General features: G+C 53.6%; 8 protein-coding genes across 8 annotated transcripts; 3 read left to right on the top strand and 5 right to left on the bottom strand.

The window, feature by feature from the left end:
* Positions 1-446: 446 nt before the first annotated feature.
* T310_5888 (Glucose oxidase) lies at positions 447-2579 on the bottom strand (the record flags this gene model as incomplete). Its single annotated transcript, XM_013471273.1, has 5 exons — positions 447-450; positions 693-852; positions 912-1525; positions 1588-2185; positions 2234-2579. 5 exons carry the CDS (start codon positions 2577-2579, stop codon positions 447-449), a joined length of 1722 nt encoding a protein of 573 aa, XP_013326727.1.
* Positions 2580-3747: 1168 nt separating this feature from the next.
* T310_5887 (uncharacterized protein) lies at positions 3748-6528 on the bottom strand (the record flags this gene model as incomplete). The annotated part of the gene is made up of 6 exons (XM_013471272.1): positions 3748-3795; positions 3847-4361; positions 4469-4546; positions 4605-5004; positions 5333-5351; positions 5627-6528. The coding sequence occupies 6 exons, from the start codon at positions 6526-6528 to the stop codon at positions 3748-3750; spliced, it is 1962 nt and encodes a 653-aa protein (XP_013326726.1).
* A 658-nt stretch (positions 6529-7186) lies between these two features.
* On the bottom strand, positions 7187-10145 carry T310_5886 (Small nucleolar ribonucleoprotein complex subunit (Pwp2); the record flags this gene model as incomplete). Its single annotated transcript, XM_013471271.1, has 5 exons — positions 7187-9044; positions 9100-9341; positions 9393-9888; positions 9961-10073; positions 10128-10145. 5 exons carry the CDS (start codon positions 10143-10145, stop codon positions 7187-7189), a joined length of 2727 nt encoding a protein of 908 aa, XP_013326725.1.
* Positions 10146-10717: 572 nt separating this feature from the next.
* On the top strand, positions 10718-12130 carry T310_5885 (Septin; the record flags this gene model as incomplete). The annotated part of the gene is made up of 5 exons (XM_013471270.1): positions 10718-10747; positions 10913-11105; positions 11137-11447; positions 11500-12008; positions 12064-12130. The coding sequence occupies 5 exons, from the start codon at positions 10718-10720 to the stop codon at positions 12128-12130; spliced, it is 1110 nt and encodes a 369-aa protein (XP_013326724.1).
* Positions 12131-12726: 596 nt separating this feature from the next.
* T310_5884 (WD repeat protein) lies at positions 12727-13927 on the top strand (the record flags this gene model as incomplete). The annotated part of the gene is made up of 4 exons (XM_013471269.1): positions 12727-12729; positions 12780-13134; positions 13254-13850; positions 13905-13927. 4 exons carry the CDS (start codon positions 12727-12729, stop codon positions 13925-13927), a joined length of 978 nt encoding a protein of 325 aa, XP_013326723.1.
* Positions 13928-14457: 530 nt separating this feature from the next.
* Positions 14458-15531, top strand: T310_5883 (uncharacterized protein; the record flags this gene model as incomplete). Its single annotated transcript, XM_013471268.1, has 1 exon — positions 14458-15531. The coding sequence occupies one exon, from the start codon at positions 14458-14460 to the stop codon at positions 15529-15531; it is 1074 nt and encodes a 357-aa protein (XP_013326722.1).
* Positions 15532-16217: 686 nt separating this feature from the next.
* T310_5882 (Uncharacterized protein) lies at positions 16218-17796 on the bottom strand (the record flags this gene model as incomplete). The annotated part of the gene is made up of 3 exons (XM_013471267.1): positions 16218-17208; positions 17259-17632; positions 17752-17796. 3 exons carry the CDS (start codon positions 17794-17796, stop codon positions 16218-16220), a joined length of 1410 nt encoding a protein of 469 aa, XP_013326721.1.
* A 2377-nt stretch (positions 17797-20173) lies between these two features.
* On the bottom strand, positions 20174-22094 carry T310_5881 (MFS transporter; the record flags this gene model as incomplete). Its single annotated transcript, XM_013471266.1, has 7 exons — positions 20174-20500; positions 20567-20651; positions 20705-20874; positions 21202-21462; positions 21517-21598; positions 21813-21964; positions 22029-22094. 7 exons carry the CDS (start codon positions 22092-22094, stop codon positions 20174-20176), a joined length of 1143 nt encoding a protein of 380 aa, XP_013326720.1.
* Between the last annotated feature and the right edge of the window lie 819 nt (positions 22095-22913).

Raw genomic sequence — 22913 nt, 5'->3', positions numbered from 1 at the left:
CAGTACAATAAATACAATACCATGTTCTAATTCAATCCAATCCAAGCTACCAAGCTATTATTATCTGCTGGATACCTAGATAGATAGAAAAATGGGACTCCGGACGTGCAGGATGCAAAGGGTGCACAAATCTGTGGAATCTTTTTTTCTTGACTGATTGACTGATTGATGACCTGGCTCCTTATTCTATTCTATTCTTATTTTTATTCCTTATTAGGAAGTCTGATATCTGCATTTCGGGCATTCCTATCTCTATACTATTGTATGTACAGTGCAGTACTATGCCTAGGGAGGGGCAAGAAAAAGAAAAGAAAAGAAAATACATAGGAAGAAGAAAAGAGAGGGTAAAAAAGATAATTCCATCTTCTGTTCAGAGCAGGTCGGATACGAACGGTATCAAGCCAATAATAATCAAATCAAGGTCGGTTGAGTCCTCCCTATCCCGTCTACCTATATATCTTTATCGTTATTATATCATACGACGATAACTGATCTTTCTTTTTTTTTCTCTTTTTTTGCATCCTAATTAGAATCTCTCGTCTACTCAGAGAACATAAGTAGGATAGGATAGTTCTTATTTTACTCCAACTGGAAACTTATTATGTATGTACAGGTTATGTCTCGTGCGTCAATTGCCCAATCTGGCCGCATCCTCCTTCAAGAAATCGGATGCCCGCTCTGCAACTGCATACAGCGTGCTGGTCAGATGGCCGCAAATCTGGAATGGAAGCACCGAAGCATCGACCACGCGCACATTCGCTGTGCCGTACACCCGCAGTCGTTCGTCAACCACCCCTCCGATAGACCGGGGCATTATGGCCGCGGTGCCGACGGGATGGAAATTCGACCGATCTAATCGCGAAGTCAGCTGGTTATGATTGATTTCATTGAGGGCTGTTAGAAGAGCTTACATGTCTCCTTCAGCCACGCCTCCCAAACACTATCCGATGCTCCCTCAGGCACAGCACTGCCTGGCTCCGTTTCGTTTTTGACAAGACTGCTCAACGGCGCCGTCTTGTACAAGTTCCGGATAAACTTGGCCGTGCCAATCTGCTGCTGCACATCCCAGTCGAACATGAAATAATTGGGATTTATTACCGGCTGGACCGTTGGGTCGGCGGATGCGATATGCACGCTTCCCCGAGCAAAGGGAAGGAGACCCCAGTACCCGGCCGCCAGGGTGTTCCCGGTGGGATAAGTGATGATCTCGGCAATGGGAACCTCTTGCTTGAAGATCAGGTCATATTGGATCTGGAACAGGCGCTGCAGGTCGGACGCTTTCATGGTTCCCTGGCTCTGGTTGGCCGCTGCTTCGGCGTACTGGGCCAGTTGGTTCTGAACAGAGGCCGCGACAGCGCTGGTGCGGTTGCCAAAGAGGTCCGTCACAGATGGATAGGCGACAGACTTGGTACCGGCGATGGCCGAATATCCCTCGGCGCTGGCATCATTGTACATCTGGTCTTGCATGTTCTCTCCCACCGTTGGCAGGTTGACTTTGACGGGAATGTTGTATTTGTTCAGAATGCTAGACATCAGTCAGTTATTATATTGATCCTTGAGCTCCTCAAAACAGATAATCTGGCTTACCTTGGATTCCCAACCCCAGAGAGTTCCAAAATCCCCGGCGAGCGAAGAGAACCAGCCGACAGAATGACCTCGTTGTTTGCCTGAATCCTACAGACGGTCCCATTGAGCGGAGTGACTTCCACTCCGTCCGCAGTGACATTTCCGCCGCTGGTCTCATTCTTCCAGACAATCCGGTTCGCGAGCGTGTTCAGCATGACCCTCAGATTCGGGCGGGACTCAAAGGGGTAGTAGTAAGCACGAGCAGCATCTTCCCGAACATCTGCTGCATCGTCGACCGTCGACGGGAAGAAGTTGTAGCCACGCATCTTTCCTCCGTTGACGTCTTCCGTCCACGGAACCCCGAGAGCCTGGTAGGTCTGGTTCAGAATCGAAGACAGGTTGTTGGGCTGCATCTCGATGAAGCCCACATGCAGAGGTCCGGTCACTCCGTGGTACGCTGGGTTGTAAGAAGCACCGGCTGCCCGTTGCGTCTGGTTCGGCGCGGTGAATGCCTCGCTCTTGAGATAGTACGGCCAGAGCGAGCTCCAGTCCCAGCCGTCATTCCCGATCGCCGCCCAGGCATCGATCTGGACGTCTTGGGCGCGCGTATAGGCCATTCCTACATCATTAGCAAGTCCTACCAGTCTGGCCGGATTCAAATACCTACCATTGATCGTGCTCGTGCCTCCCAGGGCTTTGCCAGCACGGAGCGTCTGCCGCGTGTTGCCAGCGTAGGTCTGGTTGGTGGATTGGTACTGCCAGTCGATGGGCGTCCCAAAGGCCAGTCCGTAGCCATTGACGTTGGTCACGTTGGCATTGTTGTAGACCGAGTCGCCGGCCTCGATGACCAGGACGGACACGTTCGGATTTTCGGACAGGCGGTTTGCGACGACCAGACCGCTGGTGCCGCCGCCGACGACGATGTAGTCATACGAGCTGGAGGCAGTCTGGCACAGCGGAGCTGCAGACGCCAGGGACAGCACCGCGAGGATGCCAACGGTCCGGCGCAGCATGGTTCCAATGTTCAGCGTCTTGGGAAAGTGGGCAACGCGATGCCTCAGGCTGGATTGGGCGAGACGCGGCTGTTATATACCGCTGGCCTGCGTATGGCAACAGCCGAGTTCGGCAGGAACGAAGGACCCAGAGACAACTGGGTCTGTCATTTGGGAGTGCATCCAATCACCGAGATCAGCGTCCTGTCACTGCCGTCTTGTTGGACCCGGCATCTTCCCGTTGAAGCTGAGGGGATTTCCGGCTGATCTTCGGTTTTTGCCTCTTTGATAGGTATGTCTGCCAACGGAACTAGCCGTGAATATTATTCATCATGACAGATTCAAGATAGATCCAGGATCCTCCTCATCCATTTGACAACACGTGACAGAGCGATGATGGGATTCAATTACGGAGTATCCCGGAATACAAGTAGTCCTCGGCATGCCGTGAGACCGTGAGACGTCGGAGTCGGACCCTCGGCCCGCAGAGCAAAGACCGAGACACTCGGCTCCGGCTCTCGGACTGAGGTGCCTGGACACACAGTAAGAAACATGTCCGATATAGGACGGAGAAAAGAATCCGAAAACCCTCGAGGATGAATGTATTAGCGTGGGGGAGAGTTCAGAGATTAGATTGATAAAAAATCGCTCAATCTAATCAGTGCCTGCAGCCAATCATAATGCAGACGAGCCTGGATCAGGCTGATCGCAATAATCAGATAAGATGTGCCGGCACGCTAGAAAGTGCTTTTCCTCCTCCGAAACTGGATCCACGGCCCTGTCAATCCTTTCTTGATGTCGTACAGGACGCCGAATTCGGTGCCAGCGGAAAATCTTGTCCTTGAATGGTAATTCTCCAGCAAGAGCCGGGCAGGTCCGCAGACAATAATAATACCTCCTAGTAGCTGCCTGAGAAGGAAACTGATACTTTAATGCTGATCCAAATGGAGTTCGTAACGTTTTTAAGAGCAATATGGTTCCACAGCTTTAGTCAATGAATATATTTTCCGTATCCGGTATCTAGGAATGTACCAGATCGAACTCACTAAGGTAATTCTGGGGTTATGTATGTACATCGTAGGTAACTCCTAAAATCTCTCAATTCAGAGATAATTGATCATTCGTGACTTGCAAAAATAATTAACATTCATTGAATCCTGCCATACTACATATATACACCAGGTCCTGCCTACACGATGGCAATCGCATTCGGAGGACTGGCCACTCCACCAGGGACCTAAAAAGCCATCAGTAAGAATACGATACACCGTTAGAATCAGTGGCCTACCTTCAACGGCACACTCGACAAGAAAAACGTCCACCGCTTCTTCTCCCGACAGTACGCCGCCAGCTCCTCCAGATAGAACATCTCTCCCAGCGGCATGCCCCAGCCAGCCAGACACCACTGATGCAGCGAGTAATCCTGCGGGATCTGCGGGCCCGTAACGGGGGAGGACTCAAAGGCCACCGCATCGCCCGCGACGGCCGCGAACTTGTTCTCCCACAGCCAGCGCAGCGTGTCCTCGCCGGACTCGACGCCGATAAAGTCGTGCGACTCGCGGCGGCCGAGCGCCCGCGCCTCCTCGACGGAGAGCTTCTCGTACGCCGCCGTGAAGCCGCTGCGCACGAAGAGGATGTCGCCGGGCCGGAAGGTGATGCCGTTCTCGCGCGCGATCTCCTTCAGCGTCACCAGCGGGATGATGCTCGATTCGAACGGCTTGATTGGGATGTTGTGTCGATCTGCCCAGTCGGCGTAGTCGAGGAGCACGCCCCGGCCGACGATGCCGCCGCGTTTGACCCATGCTGGAGGATATTAGCAGAGGTATGTACATTTAGTAGATATTCATCAGGCCGGATGAATAGTGATCGAGAACGCAACTATAAATAAGATGAGGAAGAATTAAACTCACCGTCAATACCAAGCACAAGACTATTCTCCAGATCCGGCTGCTTATGCCCATTAAAGAAGACCTTATGCTCCTGATTCGCTGTGCAAATCATTAGAAAGATTCTATCCAGCCACAAAACAACTAGGAAAGCTACTACCATAATGCCTAAACCCATCCCACTGGGTACTCGACTGCGTATTGAACGTGACAATATCATCGTTCACCGTCCGCGGCGCCTTGTGCACGAGCTTGCGCTCAAACACCTGCCGCCCAAACGCCGGCTGCGCGAGACGGTCCAGCTCCCAGTCCAGCGAGAAGCGCAGGCCCTCGCGGATCTCCTCGCGCGCGGCGGTCGCCACGACCTCGGGCGTCAGCAGGTTCAGCATGCCCAGCTGGTCGTCCTTGCCGAAGAGGCCCCAGGCGTTGCCCTTGGGGCCGGAGGGATCGAGGGTGAGGTGGTCGAAGTCGGGGAGTTGGATGGACATGGTAAGTATTGATTCGAAGTATATACGACTAAGTATACAAAATAAGGTGTATACACCAAAGTCTGTGTTGTGCTGGAGGGTAAGTGCATATGCATAACCTACCTAGGTAGATAATAGACGACATTGACGTCCATCGCGTGCTTACGCTTCTTTACCCCACGCGGGGTTGATCTCCATCACGATGGTCTAGGTAATAGTTACTCCGTAGTTCATTCTATTTTCGGGATTCTTCCCGAGGGATAAAATAAAAGACATCGGAATTCCTCCGTCTGCGAGAACTTGGTTTTAACGAAACGGCTGAATATAACCCCGGAAAAAGGTTATATGGAGGAGGAGTTTGAATTGGCTGGCCAATCATATTGTCATTGTTACTAGCGGTTTACTGTAGTACCTTACTTACTACTGTATACCTAAACAGTCTACGATCATTGCAGCTGAGGGAAAGTTCTCTATTCGAATTCGATTGGTTTTGACGAGTAGTGTAATGCAAGGACCTTGCTATCGAACACATTTCAATTGAATGTTAAGTTTAGGATCAGAAAGCAAATGAAATCTCTGCTAGTTGAAGTACTATGTATGAACACGAAACAGGATATCAATAAACAAAATCCACCCTACACAGTCTGTCCTGTCCATGTCGAACTGCTATGCCATGCGCAACACCTCCCTCAGAACCTCCCCCACCAGCGCATACGATTCATCTCGCATCTTGCGTTCTTGCGACCCCTCCTTGCCCATCTTATCAAAGGCATGCCCGACATCGTTCAGCTGGCGATGCACCACTCGACGACTGCCGTCGTTGAGCTTTTCTGCCAGGGCATTCGCCTCCGGCGCCAGCGTGTCGCCCTCGCAGGTGATGATGACCACCGTCCCTGGAAAAGCCCCCTTCTCCGCGTACGACGGCGAGACGCGGGGATCCTTCCTGCTCGCCGGGTCCGGGACGTAGCACGCGTCGAAGAGGCGCGACATGCGGGCTGGGATCGGACGGCGCGGCTTGGGCGCTCTCTTGGCCTCAGGAGCGATGGAGAGGTCTGTTGGCGGGTAGAAGGCGACGACGGCCTTGATGTCGATCGACCGTGACAATCGCTCCTTCAGGGATGATGATGATGATGATGATGATGATGACGATGCCACCAAGGCCAAGTTGCCGCCCGCGCTGAAGCCCGACAGCGCGATCCGGTCGACGTCGAACCGCTCCGGCTGGCTGGCCACCCAGCAGATGACATCCTCGACGTCGTGCAGCGCCGCAGGGAACGGGTTCTCCGGCGCCTTGCGATAGTCAGCGTCGATGACGGCGATCCCCGTCGTGCGGGCGATGTGCGCACAATACGCGGCGTCGTTGCCCAGGTTCGGCAGGACGAAGCCGCTGCCGTGCCAGTTGATCAGGACGGGCGTGGGAGACTTCGTTTCTTCGGGAAGGTGCAGTTCTGCAGCAATGTGCCGGCCGGGGTCGCGCGACGGGATCTTCAGTCGCTGCTTCCCTGCGTACCGGGCGCTCTCGAGGCGACGCCGGAAGAAGAAGGCGCCTCCCATCAGCAGGCGCAGCACAACGGCAACTGCCTTCAGGCGGAGATATGAGAAATACCCCGTCGCCATGGCGAGATAAACAGTACTAACAATCAATCATTCAATATGACAAAAGACAGAACGGAGAAAAGCAATCAAAGATATACAAAAATATTAAGAAATATTTACACTCCGTGGGCACTTGAGACAAGAAGGAGCGACGGTGGAGGCCATGGCTCGATCTATTAATTAGCACTGTTGCTAAACGCATGGCTTCATACCGTCAAAGCCAAGATCCATCCGGATAATTTGGTCCGATGCAATTAGTGCGTTCATCAGCTGGACGCACCGCTCAACAGCGTCAACCGTAGAAATGAATCTGTAGTCTTGCTCGTCTGTTTAGGGCCTCGTATGATTCGGTTGTCCCTTTCTTCAGAATTACCTACCTAAGGTAATTAATGACTGCTTCAACCGTGGATGGCGTCGGATGCGGGGAAGCTTCCCACTGTCCGTCCGGCCTATCAGAGTACCTGTCTAGGGACCTACACAACAAGGCATGGTCTGGTTAAGACATGAACAGAATCGCTAATACAAGGCTCAAAACCCTCTTTTATCTTTTCTCGTCATCCATCCATCTCTATATACAATGGAAATACAATGCGATCGACTTTTGAGAACCCACCCCAGGTATCCAACTCAAACAAGAACGCCAGATATTCTATAGACACAGAATGCAACAGGACCACCCTTACTCAAGCCCAATCCATTCCTCCTCCCCGTCATCGCCGCCATCGCCATCAGCATCATCGTTAGCGTCGCCGTCGGCGTCTTCCATCTCCTGGTCGACCGCAGGTCCGCTTTCGTCGATCTTTTGGACCCCGTTGCTCTTCTGTTCCGCCAGCACGGGCTTCGACAGGAGATAATCTAATTCGTACAGGTTCCGCTCCGACAGCCGCTTCAGACTGGCCTGGATCTCGTCAATGACTCGCTGCACGGCACGCAGCTCCGGTGCGAACGTGCCCGAGTTGTCCTTCAAGTACCGACCGTGAATGCTGAGCAGCGACGTGATCCAGAGCAGGTTGAACTCCAGATGCGGTGTCTCGTCCGTCGAGTTGGCCACAAACCGGAGAAGACGAGGAAGGTACACCGTCGGAAGGGCCCGAACGACATGCGGGATGTCCGACGGCGGGATTCCTTCATAGACCTGCCGGATGAGAGGCGCCTCGTTCAGACGGAAAGCCATGATGAGCGCTTTGAGGAACGATGGCTGGTCAGCATCCGTCGACGTCGAGGATGAGGACTGTTTCGCAGCCTGCAAGGTGTCGAGAATCGTGTCTGGCGTGATCGTGATGTCCAGGTCGAACGGGTCAAAGACGAATTCCGTGTCCAGACTGTAGATCAAAAGACCCTCCGTCGACGCCGCGCAGAATGAACGCCCCGTCGGCGAGAAGGCAACTGCCGAAACTCTCACCTCCGGCCGTGTGGTGCGAGCAGCCGCATCGCCACGCTTCACACCCGGAAGGGTCCGATCAATCCGGTCCTCCAGATCAGACGCCTCGCCCGTCTCATCGATCAGACCTCGTGGCCCCGCTTCAGTCATGTTGCGGCTGTTGAGATACTCCTGCGTGCCCTCCAGCGACGTGTTCACCGACACGGTGAATTTCTTGACCATCGACCCCGTTCCAACATCATACAAGCAAATATACTTGGTGTTTCCAGCCGCCAGAAGGCAGGATCCGTCGGCGCTGTATTTGATCGTATTGAAGGATTTCGTACTCTCGACATTGGCGGCCGTCCGTCGGTCAGTGATCTTCCGTCCACCGGACGCGTCGCGGCGGCCGTCGATCAGACCCTGCTGGGTTGCGTCGGTGACAGACCAGAAAGTTAGCTGGCCGTCGAGAGTCGACGCAGCAATCTGTTTCCCGTCGGGTCTGAAATCCACGCTCAGAACGTCCGACTGGAGCTGGAGAGGCTCGCTGGTCTGCGTCCTTCCGAAAATACTCCATATTCGGACGGTACGGTCCCAGCTGCCAGTGATCAGATGGCTGCCGTCTGCGGAGAATGCCATTGACACCACCGGTCCCTCGTGACCTGCGAGTCGATCCAGCAGTTGACCCGTCTGCACGGACCAGACGTGGATATCGAATGAATCAATCGAGCCGGCGCAGACCACCTCACCACTGGGGTCGACCGCCACACAAGACCAGGATAGTCGGGTAGGAGCCGTAAAGGTACGGAAGTTTCGATACCGGATGAGATCCCACGCTCGGACTGATCCATCAAGCGATGACGTGAACAGGACATTTCCCCGCTTGGCAAACTGACACCCTGTCACTCCACTAGTGTGTTCGGTGAACGTCACGACACAGAAACCAGACGTCACATCCCACACTTTGACTTTGCCATCGTCGGCCGTGGTGATGATCCGCTGCCCGTCCGGAGAATACACCAGAGAGTTCATCGAGTCCAAGTGCCCCTGCTGCTTCAAGATGTAGGATTCCGACTGCCATTCCCAGACCAGCAGCTGTCCATGCTTGGAGGAGCCGAATGCCAGCCACTCTCCGGACTTATTGATCGTGACAAAGTCAATGTTGCTTTGCGATACACTAATCACCGTCAGCCTTTCACGTTCCATATTACCTAGTGTAAAATTTGACATACCTCAGCATGTGGATCATATTGAATTCGGGCAGCTCATATAAGCCAAAAATCCCGTTCGAAAAGCCGACGACTAGGAGATTGGAGGGTGCGTGGAAGGCGGCGCAGTTCAGTTTGGCATCATTCTGCATGAAAAAGTCCTTCTTGACGATTCTCCATCGGAGATCAGAACTCTCCTCCCCGTCCGTCTCCTTTCCGACGTACTCCCATCGGAATAGTGCGCCGTCCTGACTGACGGTGTAGATCTGCCCAAAGTAAGCTAATTGCCCATGACGGTTTCAACGGTATCGCCTTACAATTTCCTGGTCTGCGCTGAAGTAAGCCGCCTTGACACCGTAGCGATGCCCCGCGAGAGTGGTAGGCTCAAATCCATCTTCAGGGTTCAAACTCCACACTCTCGCGGTCAAATCCTTTGACGCGGTGAGGATAAATCGCGAGTCGCTCGACCATTCGATATTTTGAATCACGTCGAAGTGACCGGCAAGGTCGCGATGTAGGACGAATGGCGCAAATTCAATCTCTCCATTGCCGTCCGTCCCTGGAGCGGACGGCGTGTGCCAGATCTGGAGTCGGCGACCCACGCCTACTGCGAAATGCCGGCCAGAGGGAGAGAATTTGAGCGCGCTAATAGGGGACTTGAAGGAGAAGTGGTAGATGGCGATCCGCCGCCGGAAATTGGTCAGGATGGCGCGGCCATCTTCGTCCACAGTAAGAAGAAGATTGCCCCGGGAAGTGAGGTCTAGTCGGGCGATGTTCTTGCGGTGGGCAAAGGGAAGAGTCCAGGATTTATTGCTGGGCAAGAACTTTAGTCAGCGATGCCGAATAAAGGTGAAAGAGAAACCAAAATCCCGGCAGAAGACATACTTTACAAGGTCGAAAACAGTGACTCTGTTGCCCACTGGGGAGAGCAAGCAGGTCCCGTCGGGAGTAAAGAGGAGATTCCCTTTGCGATAGACGGTCCCCAGTAAATTGGAAAACTAGACATTTTTCAACATCAGCTCATCCGCAGCAGCAGGAACATAGGCGCCTACCTTGAAATCCGTCTTCATCGTCCTCGCAGGTGCCCGCACGAACAGCGCACGCTCGCGCGCTCAAAAATTTCCTGATGCTTTTGCTGGCGTGCCGATAAGACAGTTAATCCGAGGCCGACACAGGATGTTCCGGCGCTAGGCCGAGTCAGGGCAAGCGCGGTCCGGGGCCTAGTGCTGCCGACGCTAACGCGCTTTTGTCTCTCGCTTGACGCTGGCAGAGGCTCGATGCTGGCTCCACCCGCGTTCAGGGGCTCCAAAGCAGAGAACTGCCCAGCACTGGCAAAGGCATCACGCTCACTGGCCTACTGTTCTCCTCATCTCTGTTGTTGCCCATCTCCCTTGCTTGTGCCTCTCCTGCCCCTGCTGGGTCATCTATCCCCTCCCTTCAGCTGCCACGCCCGGGTTGGACTCCCCGCGAAGCTGCTGCTGCTTCTGTTTTTGAGGAACATTCCAGAGCCAGACCGACGTAGCCATGGCCCCTACAACTGAAACCGCCTCGCCGATTGGCATTGCCAATGTAGGTCATCAGTTTCTTCCAGCTCACTGCCATCTTCCTGTCTCTGGTGTCATTCAAGTGGCTGTTGCTAACAATGACTGTTGCTTTAGCTCCCCAACCAGCGGTATGTTTACGAGCTCCACCCGCAGTTGATGTAAAAGGTGGGAATCGAAGATCTGATTGATGCACCAGGCACAAGATTGTCGCAAAGCGGGGAGCCGCTTTCACGATCATGGTGGGCTCCCATTCACCTCTGATGCGTGCTGGCTGAAACCGCTGACAAAAGCAGGTTGCGGGAGAGTCTGGGTTGGGAAAGACCACCTTCATCAACACGCTGTTCTCCACCACCATCAAGAACTACGCCGACCACAAGAAGCGACATGCCAAGCAGGTTGACAAGACTGTCGAGATTGAGATCACAAAGGCAGAGCTGGAGGAGAAGTTCTTCAAAGGTACAATCACTGACCTGAGCAGTGACTGGTGTCATGTTGCTGACCTCATGTGTCCTGTCAGTCCGTTTGACTGTCATTGATACCCCTGGATTTGGCGACTATGTCAACAACCGTGACTCGTGGCAACCCATCATTGAGTTCTTGGACGACCAGCATGAGTCCTACATGCTTCAGGAGCAGCAGCCCCGCCGTACGGACAAGATCGACCTGCGTGTGCACGCATGTCTCTACTTCATCCGTCCGACTGGACACACCTTGAAGCCGCTCGACATTGAAGTGATGAAGCGCCTCAGCTCTCGTGTCAACTTGATCCCTGTGATTGCTAAGGCTGACACTCTCAGCCCTGCTGACCTGGCTCGATTCAAGCAGAGGGTAAAGCATGGCCCCGGTGATCTCTTTCAGCTCTCGATGCTGACTTGAATAGATTCGTGCTGTCATTGATGCTCAGGGTATCAAGATCTACCAGCCTCCGATCGAGGAGGACGATGAACACGCTGCGGCTCACGCCCGCAGCCTGATCGCCGCTATGCCCTTCGCCGTTATTGGTTCGGAGAAGGACGTCAAGAACAGCGAGGGCAAGGTTGTCAAGGGCCGTCAGTACATCTGGGGTGTTGCTGAGGTGGAGAACGAGGACCACTGCGACTTCAAGAAGCTCCGCTCCCTCCTCATCCGTACCCACATGCTCGACCTCATCCACACCACCGAGGAGCAGCACTACGAGGCGTACCGTGCGCAACAGATGGAGACGAGGAAGTTTGGCGAGGCGCGGCCCCGCAAGCTGGACAACCCGAAGTTCAAGGAAGAGGAAGAGAACCTGCGCAAGCGCTTCACGGAGCAGGTCAAGATCGAGGAGCAGCGATTCAGACAGTGGGAGCAGAAGCTCATTGCCGAGAGAGACCGCCTCAACAAGGATCTGGAGGCCACTCATGCTGCGTATGTCCCCAGCGATTTGCCCTGGGTGTCGATTTTCTCCGCTGACTTGGCACAGGATCAAACAACTCGAGCAAGAACTCGAGCAGATGCAGGGCTCGGCCCGCAGCCATGGCCGTCGTTAGAAGGTGCTCAGCGGTTGATGGCGGTTCTAAGTCGAATGGTATGGCGGATTACAGCGGCTCCGCAGCGAGTCGACACCCTTTTCGTTTCTTGATTACCCCGGTTTCGTTATTGTGATCATTCTTCCATGAGCGGACCAAAAGTACTGGACGTTTTCCGAACTTCAGTTAGTTTGCCTGGCCGGAGGTTGCGTCGGTGGCTGCTTTCATTTGGTATCTACCGCCGATAACCTATAGATGGCTCCTACCTTCAGATATTACATAATATCCTTTTTCTTGTGTTGTAGCGTGCCAATGCAATTTTAATTTCCTTTGTTAGTCTGCAGAAACTGCGTTGTCTGGTAGCAATGCTTGTAGGATTTAGTACGCTCTACCTCTGAATTGGGGCTTGGAGCATCTCGGGCTGGTACCGCCGCAGCTCCACCCAGAAGCTCCAACTACGTCGTGAACGCCGCATTCTCAACCCGGCAATAAATAAATCAATCCACCACCACTGGTTTCCAGCTCTAAAATATCCAGATAACCACGCTCTTGCTTGCCTGCCATGCAAACCGCAGGCCGTTTTCCAAATCGACACGTGCATACACTCAAAACTCACAATGGTAACTCTTTTGCCGTCGACAGTCTCGAAGGATAAAAATAAAGCTGACAGGAGCACCACGTCTCAGGCCCCGTGAACACCGTCACCTTCTCTAGCTATCCAGGTACCTACCTGCTCAGTGGCTCGTCCGACCGCGCCATCCATCTGTCGCGCGCCTTGCCTACCTCCAATGCCCTCTCGATCGTCGAAACCACCTCGCCGATCCAGAAGTATGAAGCCCACGGATACTCGGTGCTAGACATTGCGGTCGCGGCGGACAATTCGCGGTTTGCCAGTGTGGGAGGAGATCGGCAGGTCTTTCTGTGGGATGTCGAGCAGGGAGCGACTGTGAGGCGATGGTCGGGGCATTCGAGTCGGGTTGAAGCGGTGCAGTTTGCGGGGGAGGGAGATGCCGTTGTGGTATCAGGTGAGCTGACTCCCTCAATATTTTGCTTTTTCCTTTGATTTTTTTTTCGTCATTTGATCCTTTATGTACGTAAGTGAGGCTACGTGCTAACATTCCTTCCCTACTACTAGGCAGCGCAGATACAACGATCAACCTCTGGGACTGCAAGTCCAATTCCTACAAGCCTATCCAGACGCTGACCGAAGCCACCGATACCGTTTCCTCTCTGCATGTTCACATGCCGACCTACTCGATTGCCAGCGGCAGCTATGACGGCCGGGTGCGTATCTACGATATCCGCATGGGTCGCACGACCGTGGACGTCGTTGCGCACCCCGTCACGAGCGTGCGCTGCTCTGCGGACGGGAATGCGGTTCTCGTGTCCAGTCTGGACGGGCGAATCCGCATGCTCGACCGGGCGGATGGACGACTGCTAAAGGCCTTTGGGGGAGAGGAGCAGGTCGGAAAAGGCCCCGGAGGTTTCGAGGCCAGGTACCAGAACAAGGCGTTGAGAATCCGCTCCGTCTTCGCAAAAGCGGACTCTGCCGTCCTCAGTGGAAGCGAGGCTGCGGATATGGATGGGAAAAGCAAGAGTTCTGTCCAGGCGGCTGTCTTTGCCTGGGATGTCCTCAGCGGCGAGATCATCGCTACGGTTCCCGCCGGTCTAGGCGTCAAGGTGGTCAGTTGCGTTGCCTGGAATGAGAAGGGAGGCTGCTGGGCAGGTGCCTGCGCAGACGGTGAGTTTGCCATATCTACTGTCATAGAACAGCGCTAACATGATGTTGTTCCAGGCACCGTTAAAGTCTACAGTTAAGTTTTCCTATATACGAAGCCACCAACCGTTCAGCCGTGTCCTTCCGGACATTTGTCGCAGGGCCACAGCATCGATGCCATCGGAGCCGTCGTATACCCGATTCAGTACGCCTTGTGGTTCCCGGTAGCGCAACTGAGCTTTGAATGCCGTGGTGAAATAATATATCGACGGGACTCCCGGATGCTGAAGCATTGACCAACGGCGGCGCGCATCCGAGTAACGTGTTCTGCTACGGCGGCTCTTAGCGTCGCCCGCCAAGAACCGTTGTTTTCTCGAAACCTCACTGCAAGGCCACAAACAAAGCTTGCTGAGCGCGTTATTAATTGTTTCTAGCATGAGCTGTCTCCGCTTTAATGCCTTACCATACCCCCGGGTGCCTACCAGCAGAGCCACGGGCTCTCTGGGCCCATGGGTCCGCATATGACATGCCTGAGCTCTAGCTCCCGCGGGTGCTATAAAAGACCGGTCTTGCCCTGCTTCGATGATCGTCTCAAGCATTCATCTCTACAGTCCTGTGGATTGTCGTCATCATGCATCTCTTTCGCCTTTTGTTGGCAGGAGCGCTCGTCGCCTCCAGCGCGGCGTCGTCGAACATCACCATCTACCGAAATGAGTCCTTCGTCCCCGGAAACCAGCTCCCGCCTTCCCATGCAACGTCGGACGGCGGCTCCATTGTCGAGCTCTTCCTGAGCCTCAGTCGCTCGACGACATGGAAGCTCGTCTCCAAGACCAAGTTTGAAGGCGACACGGGCGAGCCGGAGGGCATGGCGCGCGTCGGCGACGACCGCTTCTTCCTGTCGTCCGGCCAGTGGACGGTGCCGACAGTGCACTACAACGGCACCATCAACGGCACCGACCGGACCCCCGGGGCTGGGTTCGCGCACATGGTCATCTACGACGGCCAGGGGCGACGCATCGCCAACGCGACGCTCACCGACCCGGGCGACATCGAGTACCACGGCGGCGGGATCGACTACGACGGGCGGTACATCTGGATCACGCTGGCGCAGTACCGGCCCAACACGACGGCGACGATCGCGCGCATCGACCCGCTGACGCTCGAGCAGACGCGGCTCTTCCGCACGCACGACCACAACGGCGGCATCATCCACGACACCGTCACCGACGAGCTGGTGACGCTGAACTGGGGCGCCCGCAACGCCACGGCCTGGTCGCTGAAAGACTACCCGCGCGGCTTCACGCCGCTGCCGGGGTTCACGCCGCCACAGCGCGCCGTGCCCAACCCAAGCTTCTACGTCGACTACCAGGACTGCAAGTTCCTGGGCCACCACGCCGTGCCCAGCGCTCTCGTCAAGACGCAGACCAACAGCAACAGCAACAGCAACAGCAAGAGCGAAGAAAGACCGATCATGCTCTGCGGCGGCGTAGCCACCATCGGCACCAACTTCAACCTGGGCGGGCTCGCGCTCGTCGATCTCGAGTCGATGCTCCCGCTGTGGGAAGTCCCCATGGCGCTGACCTCTGATCTGGGAGTGAGCCTGACCGAGAATCCCGTCGATGCCGCCGTGGTCGATGGCAAGTTGAGGCTGTACTTTTTGCCTGATCAGCATAACTCTACGCTGTATGTGTACGAGGCGGAGTGAATAGTGTTAGCACAATTGGGAGTGTGGATTTGATTTTTTTTTATTCAGATGGAGGAAATTCATCCTCTGTCCTGTTCATGTATTCTTTCTGTCATGTACATACATATATACAGACCTGCATACATACATGCATGCATATATACATTAATGCTCTATGTGATAAGGTCTCCAAGATATCAAAGGATAGATACCTATGTACATACCTAACATAGATGCCGTGATTCACTCACCCAATCAACACGCACGAGAGCATGAAAGAAAATCAGTCCGTCAATAATGCTCGCAATCTCGCCAAGCCAACAGACCACTCCGACCAACCATGCAGTGCAGATACATGCAACAAGCAAGAATCATAACATAACGTATCGTGTCATATAGTAGAACATCATACCAGACCATGCAGCATGCAGTCACACGTGAGGACCCGGAAAAAAAAAGGCAAGCAAAAAAAGCAAACAAACTTTTGGGTGGGAGAATGAAGATCTCCTCGCTGCAAGACAGATAAGTAGTATCATGATGATGATAGAAATCGAGGGGAATGGAGAGAGATTATGCCTTTTTGTTCATCCTGGTCAATGAAAATGCTGTTTTTTTTTTTTGTAATGACCCTTTTTTGCTTTTTTATAGCCCGAAATGAAAGTAGATGAGCTTGGTTTTTGCTGATGCAGACGAAAAAGAAAAACGACCTAAGCAAGTGTCGGACTGAAGACAGGGTCTGGCTCCCGACTCTCAGCATCCAAGGCCTCGACAGCACGATCGAGTTCTCGTTCCCCGACCAGAACGGTCCCCGCGCGTGCCGTGCTCAAAAAGCTGATCTCGACCGCATCCGGGTACCAATTCGGTTCGGGTTCGAGGCGATGAAACGACTGGGAAAGAGGGTGGTCGTTCGTCGGTGAGTGGAAGTCGGTTTTGGACGACGTACTGACCGCGATGCTGCTCACACTAGAGGAGAGCTGTGACGTATCGGCGCCTGAATCAAAGGAGAACCGCTTGGCACCGTGGATTGGCGACGGGGAGCCACTGGGATTATTATCTGCGCGGGAGTGCGTGGCTTCCGCAAGGCGCCCCGCGACGCCGCACACTATTCCCGTAGCTTCCAGTGGCAGATCGCGCAGGTCCAGCGTGATCGGGACGAGGATATCCTCTTTGGACCCGAGTAACACGCTGCTTTCTTCATCCGCAGCGGTACCCAAGGTCGGATCCGACGAGAAGCGCGGAAGGAGACGCTTCTCCAGGAGGATCGACGCAGCGGGGTCTGCCGGCGTGAGGGTCAATGATAAGAAGCGCGGCCGGTCCACCAGAAGGGCTGTCGTGAGGGCCGGGCGCAGGATCGAAGACGACGTCACATCAGATCGATCGCGATGGTGGGCGGCGCATTGGACCAGGCGAAGACTCCTGTCGACACGGGGAACGATGTTGTGTCTTCGCAATGACGCGAAGGTGCGGGTTTGCAGCTCCGACAGAGAGGACGGTGGGGGCGTCGCTGGAGGAGAGTGCTGTGTGGGCGCGGTCCGGGGAGACGTGGGGTAGAAATGAGACTGGAGGTTGTTGACGAATGCGTCCGAGTTGACCTCAAATGTAAAACCTCGTTTCTCCAAGGCGTGGACGACTTGTTCCTTGGAGCGCGACGGCACGAGGATGTAGTCAGAGAAGTACGTCGAGATAAAGAAGATGGAGCTGTGGCCGTCAGTATGCAGTTCCAAGTGACAACAGAAAATGATACTTACATTCCCGCCATTGCCAGCGGACTGGTCAATTCCAAGACCCGCTGACCAGCATCCAAGCCTTGGCCGTCGACCTGCATGACGATGAAGTCGTCTTTGCTGACCGAGACTCGGCTCCCTGTCTCAGGGGCAAGCTTGTTGAATTTGCTGGCCAGGGGTACAAAGTATTTCTCGGCCAGATGCCGGGAGCATACAACCGAACACTCGACTGGCGTTAGCGAGAGGTTGAGGAAGCCCTGACTAGGAGGAGCAGGCTCGTCCTCGACCACGTCATGGTCATCGATGGCCGGGACGTCGTTGAAAAGGAGACGCAGGATCGGTTGGACGAAAAATGGGTACAGATCCAGCGGAATATGAACCAGAGTTAGCCGGTCGTCCTGGAGAGAGGTCAGCATCAAGTAGTATTTCGAGTTTAAGCAAATAAAAGTGTGACAGGATAAATATTACTACAGACGGAAACCAGGAACATCAATGTGTGAGACGAGATATGACATACCGTGAAATGGACTTGGGCAGATATGAGAGACAATGGCTGTTCCATTGTAGAGCAGGTTCAGCGTACTGTGCACAGCGCATAAATCATTCAAGGTGAGACAGTGCTTTATAGGGCAAGGAGAGCCGTGTCGACAAACAGATCTGCAGGGGTACGAGTGAACTGGCACCTGCCCTGATTATAGTTCGCAGACGAGGTGGAGAGACGCAAGATGTCGTGGCAGACGCTGGAACAGGGTTCGAATGGCCGAGCAATCAGAATCCGCGATGCGGGCGGATGGTAGGAATGGTATCGCGATGTCGTTTTTCTTTCTTTCTCTTCCAGGCATTGACTGTTGCAAGCAATTGCAAAACCAATGCTCTTTTCTTATACACTCAGCTTAACCCTTACGACATCGTCCCGCGGAATGAGCTGACACAGACGGCCTTCAGGTGACTGGCGCTGCAAACAAGGCCAGGAACATTGACGAGTCGATGATTGGAGTGCACAGGAAACAGAGACAATTGCGCAAGAAAATCAGACAGCAGGAATGAGGGCAGAGAAATGGCAACATCAGGGACTCATGGCGTCAACCCGAGTCGCAAGCACGAGTATGACTCTTCTCTCTTGTATCCGCTCGGGAGCGGAGACGGCGGGGTGGGTCGGTGGAACGAGGATGGAGAGAAAAAGACAAAAAAAGGAACGGAGAGAAGAGTGATCCTGGATTCCTGTCGTTTCTTTTATTTCTGTCGTGTGAGATTTTTTTTTATTTCTTTTTTTTCCTGGCTTCTTTTTGCCGTTCGCCTTTTGTGGTGCTTCTTCCCCGCGAAAATTTTCTCTTCGTCGTTGCCCCCCTGAGTGGTTCGTAGAATGAATACGGCAGTCCCACTTGGCTATCAGGAAGAGAGATCGCCGCAAGCAGTTGGTTGGCGACGCTGGCTGATAAGCAGCAGGTCCGCCCACGAGTTTGCCTCGTCCAAGCTGGCTGGCCCACCGAAAAACACCCTGCAGACGGAGGGTCGATCAGCCATGCACACTACCAGCGGACTGGCGCGCAGGGTACCTGACTGAGTCACGGTCTTGGACGGAGTAGATAGGATGCGAGATCCGTGCTGTGGCACCGACTGTGGCGAGGCAGGGACAGTCGTCACCGTCCACCGTCATTCGGGGGCGACGAGGGCAGAGAAGCAGAAGATGGATATTCTTATTCACTGCTTGGCAGCGACGACGGAGCGGGGACAGCTTGACAACCAAAACGGAAAGCACGCCTCAGATATGAGACGACAAGCAGGAAGGCACGATCGGCTGGTCGGGCTGCAGGCATCCGATTAATCGCGGCCACGGCGCTTGCGAGATCCTTACAACAATCAGGAACCAAATCACCCGATATTAAATGCCTATAGGATCGACACGCCTTATCGTCCTCGCATTCCCGTTTCCGGTGATGCCAGGACAGCTTGATGATCCTTCTGCGGTTAGTTACGGGTGCACTGTCCTCTCAGTACGGAATACTATGTCCAGCTATGGAACTACGAATTCGCTGAAGCAATATTCAATGCTATATACTAGCGGTGTGAAACAGGGCTCACCTGTCCAGTCAGGACAGATCCAAGGCAACCGGAAATCCCGGTCGCAAGGCGATGCAAGATGCTGGCGCTGCCAATGGCAACCAGATAAGAAGGGATTTAGTCTTAGTCCAGGAGATTGTCACGCACGGCCCATGTGGGGAAAAGCAGAAGCAGAACCCGTGGTCCGAATGCCGACTACTAATCAGTAATAATCCTTCTCGAGCGTGCAGAATCCCACAGTTGAGATAAGAGTGGGTTCTTCTTATCTTCGGAGATTTTGCTTACCTACTGCCGTTATTTAATCAGATGACCATCCTGAGGGCATCCTCCGGTGATGTAGATATTGTATCCCTTGAGTGTAGAAACTGGCACGGAATGCAGCTAGTTTAAAATCCGGGGTTAGCAGCATCTGCTGCATACTAGTCCTACCCTGCAATAATCAATGCCTCCATTGCATGGTGCGGGTATCGCGGTTGCGACTGCAGGAGAATATTAATCATACTACCCATCACCTCTTATTACCACTATAAACGTGACTCCTGTTTTTACATCCTGTCACGTGCTTTTGTAAGAGACGGTGTCGATTATGGCTTTATTATGGCTTGGTTAAAGGAATATATGGGCGTGAAGCCCGCCTGCGAAGTAATAGACTACCTTTCCAACCAGTCCAGATCAGATCAGCTAGATAAGCTAGCTGCTCCTGGATCTTGACTCTAGACGAGAAGAATCCGGCGGGTGGCTGCCCTAACCCTAGCCCAGACCCGACAGCAGATCAATCTGCTATCTAAGTTAAGAGGAGAAAGAAAATTCTACTAATCTATACCAGTTTCTGTCTACTACTCCTCTGAGAGAAATCTAGCTTAACGACCTTTTGCCCATTAATATGCATACGGCTTGACATCAGCCAACCCCGCCCGTCTCCGATTCATCCACGCATAATACACGCGCAAGACGATGCACCCCGCACAGACGAAAAGGAGCAATCCAGCGTTGGTCCAGTGCCCTGTCGGATAGCCCTTCTCCGCCTCGTTCGCCTTGTAGATCCACACCCCGACGATCTGACCCGGGGCCCCGAACGAGACGTTCAGCGCGATCGCGAGTCCGGCTGCCGCGGTAGTCTGCAGGTTGGAAGAGAGCCAGCCTAGGAGCGGTGGGATGCAGGCGAATGACCCGCTGCATGCGACGATTAGACAGCCGTAGCGGTGCTAAACGAACGAACCTGTGTGTTAGCAGATTATTACTTTGTCTGAACGAGATGGAGAGAGACAAACCAGATAGGCATCGGCCGGTAATACGGCCGAAGCAAGAAAGCCCATAGCCCCGATCAAGGAGAATGCGGCAGAGTGAAGGCCACGACTATCTCAATGTGAACCTTTGATCTTTAAAACGGATGAAATGCAGGGACATACGCGTTAAAATGATCTGCAGACCATGACACTGCTACCGTCACAACATAGGCGACAGCATATGGCGGCACAGTCATGAGTTGCGCTCGCAGATCCGAATATCCTAATCCGGCAGTAATCGACGGAGTGAAGAGAGAAAGGCTAGAAAATGGTGTGGAAATTCCAAAGTAGACCTAATGTCGTCAGTAGTGGTCCAGTAAGGCTAGCAAATCTCAAAAGGAGAGGGGGGGAGAAGAAGAAGATGGAGAACCTACTGCATAGTGAGCATACAGCCGCCAGTCCATCAAGACGCTCTTTGCATCCTCCCAAGTCATCGCTCGAGCGCTCCCTTGGGAGCCCTCGACCCGGAGCCGTTGTCGGGCAAGCTCCTTCTCCTCTGCAGTAAGCCAGCTGGCGGTTTCTGGATAGTCTGGCAAGTAAAACCAGACGAGGAAAGCGGAAGCACAAGATGGACGCCCCCTGATGATGAACAGCCAACGCCATGCAGCCAGTCCTCGAACCTCGTTCATATGTCCCACCCCGTAGGCGATAGCACCGCCAAAGGCCCCTGCCAGAGTGGCAGACGCGAGGATCAATGCAACCCGAATCGACCGCTCCGAGGTCCGATACCAGAAAGTCAGATAAAAGACCAGACCAGGGAAGAGACCAGCCTCGACGACCCCCAAAAGGAACCGGATCCCCGTGACCTGGGCATAGTTGTGTGCGCCGCCTAGTCCCATCGTGATGGCTCCCCACGAGAGCATCAGAAAGGCGATCCATCGCTAGATAGGTCAATATTTACTAAAACATGGCTGCAGGTGGTGATGGCAACTTACGCTGGGCCTCAATTTTTTCAACAGATAGTTTGAAGGGACTTCAAAGAGTGCATAGGCGATCAGAAAAACCATGAGAGCGATCCTAGCTAGCAACGTCAAAGAACAGCTCGTCAATGAAAGCAAGGTCAACCTACGTATACTGATAGGAGGTCATACGGGTCTCGGATAAGAGGTCATTGTGCGTGCTCGAGTTCAGGACTTTGGCATTGCCTGATCAAGGCGTTAGAAACAGAAAAAAAGATCATATTGAATGGAGAAGAATCTGCATCTTCAAATCGTGGGAAATGGCTTCTCACCGATATTCGACCGATCCAGGTAGCAGAGAAGGTAGATGGCCGCAGACAAGGGGCACAATGCGCAGGTCCTGTTTCCACACCAGAGCCCGCTCTCTGGCGCTGCCGGCCAGCTGGTACTCATTGCTTGTCTCATCGTGGCTTGGGGATTTCTCCTTTGCAGAGCAGTCAAGTCAGAAGAAGTGATTCACGACAAGAACAGTAGTTCGGCTTTCTTACATTGATGCCTCCTTCCAGCTCTTCCACGGTGCCTTCCCGAGCTTTCGGATCCTCAGCAGCTGCCATCTTGGCGGGAAAAAAAAAGAAAAGGCAGATTCGACCAAATTTTGGGAATGCTGGTCCGCCTGCAGAGCGTTCCGGGGAAGGCAGTGGTTTTATTCCCCTGGCCGCACACACCAGCTACCTAAATTATGTAAATTATGAGAAGCGAACAGCAATGCACTTACAAAGACTAGACGCCCGCAGCAGGCATCTGATTTGCCATGCGCGCCTGGCGGAGTGGGTTTCGCGCTGTTCTTGCTCACCGTGTTTGCGGGGGAGCGCTCTCGGGGCGATTCCCATGCATTATCCAGCCAGCCAGTCGTCCTTCCTGCGCCCGCCATCCTCGTGCTTGTACGACTTTTCTTCGCCATTATTCAAAGACTCGACGCGGGAAATACCATGATAGGACAATATTGAACCACAATGCTTATTATTGAATTAATCTCTCCCTGTTGGATCACATCTTGCTCCCCGGATTTTGTTGATTGTGGAGATCGGGGGGTTCCCCGCGGGCTAACATCGTCCTTCCCCACACAGTTATTGCCAGCCTCAGCTTTACTGAAGCTGGAAACAAAAGCATGACTCATCTGTATGGGCTGAATGGATTCCTCTACAACGCCTGCTGCCAAGGCAAACTTGTCCGCTAAACCCGCGCAATAAATAATGCGCTCTGCAAGGCAGGTACTGTGGCAGTTGCTTGCGAATCCATTATTTTTTTTATTCAGGTCGTGATTCCGGTTCTAAAGTACAGTTATGTATCTATGTACACACAACCCATACCGTTGAACCCTCATCACGCAATAATAATAGCAGTGCAAGACCCATACCAACCGAACATAACAG

This window comes from Rasamsonia emersonii (assembly GCF_000968595.1).
Source record: "Rasamsonia emersonii CBS 393.64 chromosome Unknown ctg1118621760337, whole genome shotgun sequence".
NCBI lineage: Eukaryota > Fungi > Ascomycota > Eurotiomycetes > Eurotiales > Trichocomaceae > Rasamsonia > Rasamsonia emersonii.
The sequence above is the reverse complement of the archived record's forward strand: the minus strand, read 5'-3'. Positions and strand labels throughout refer to the sequence as shown.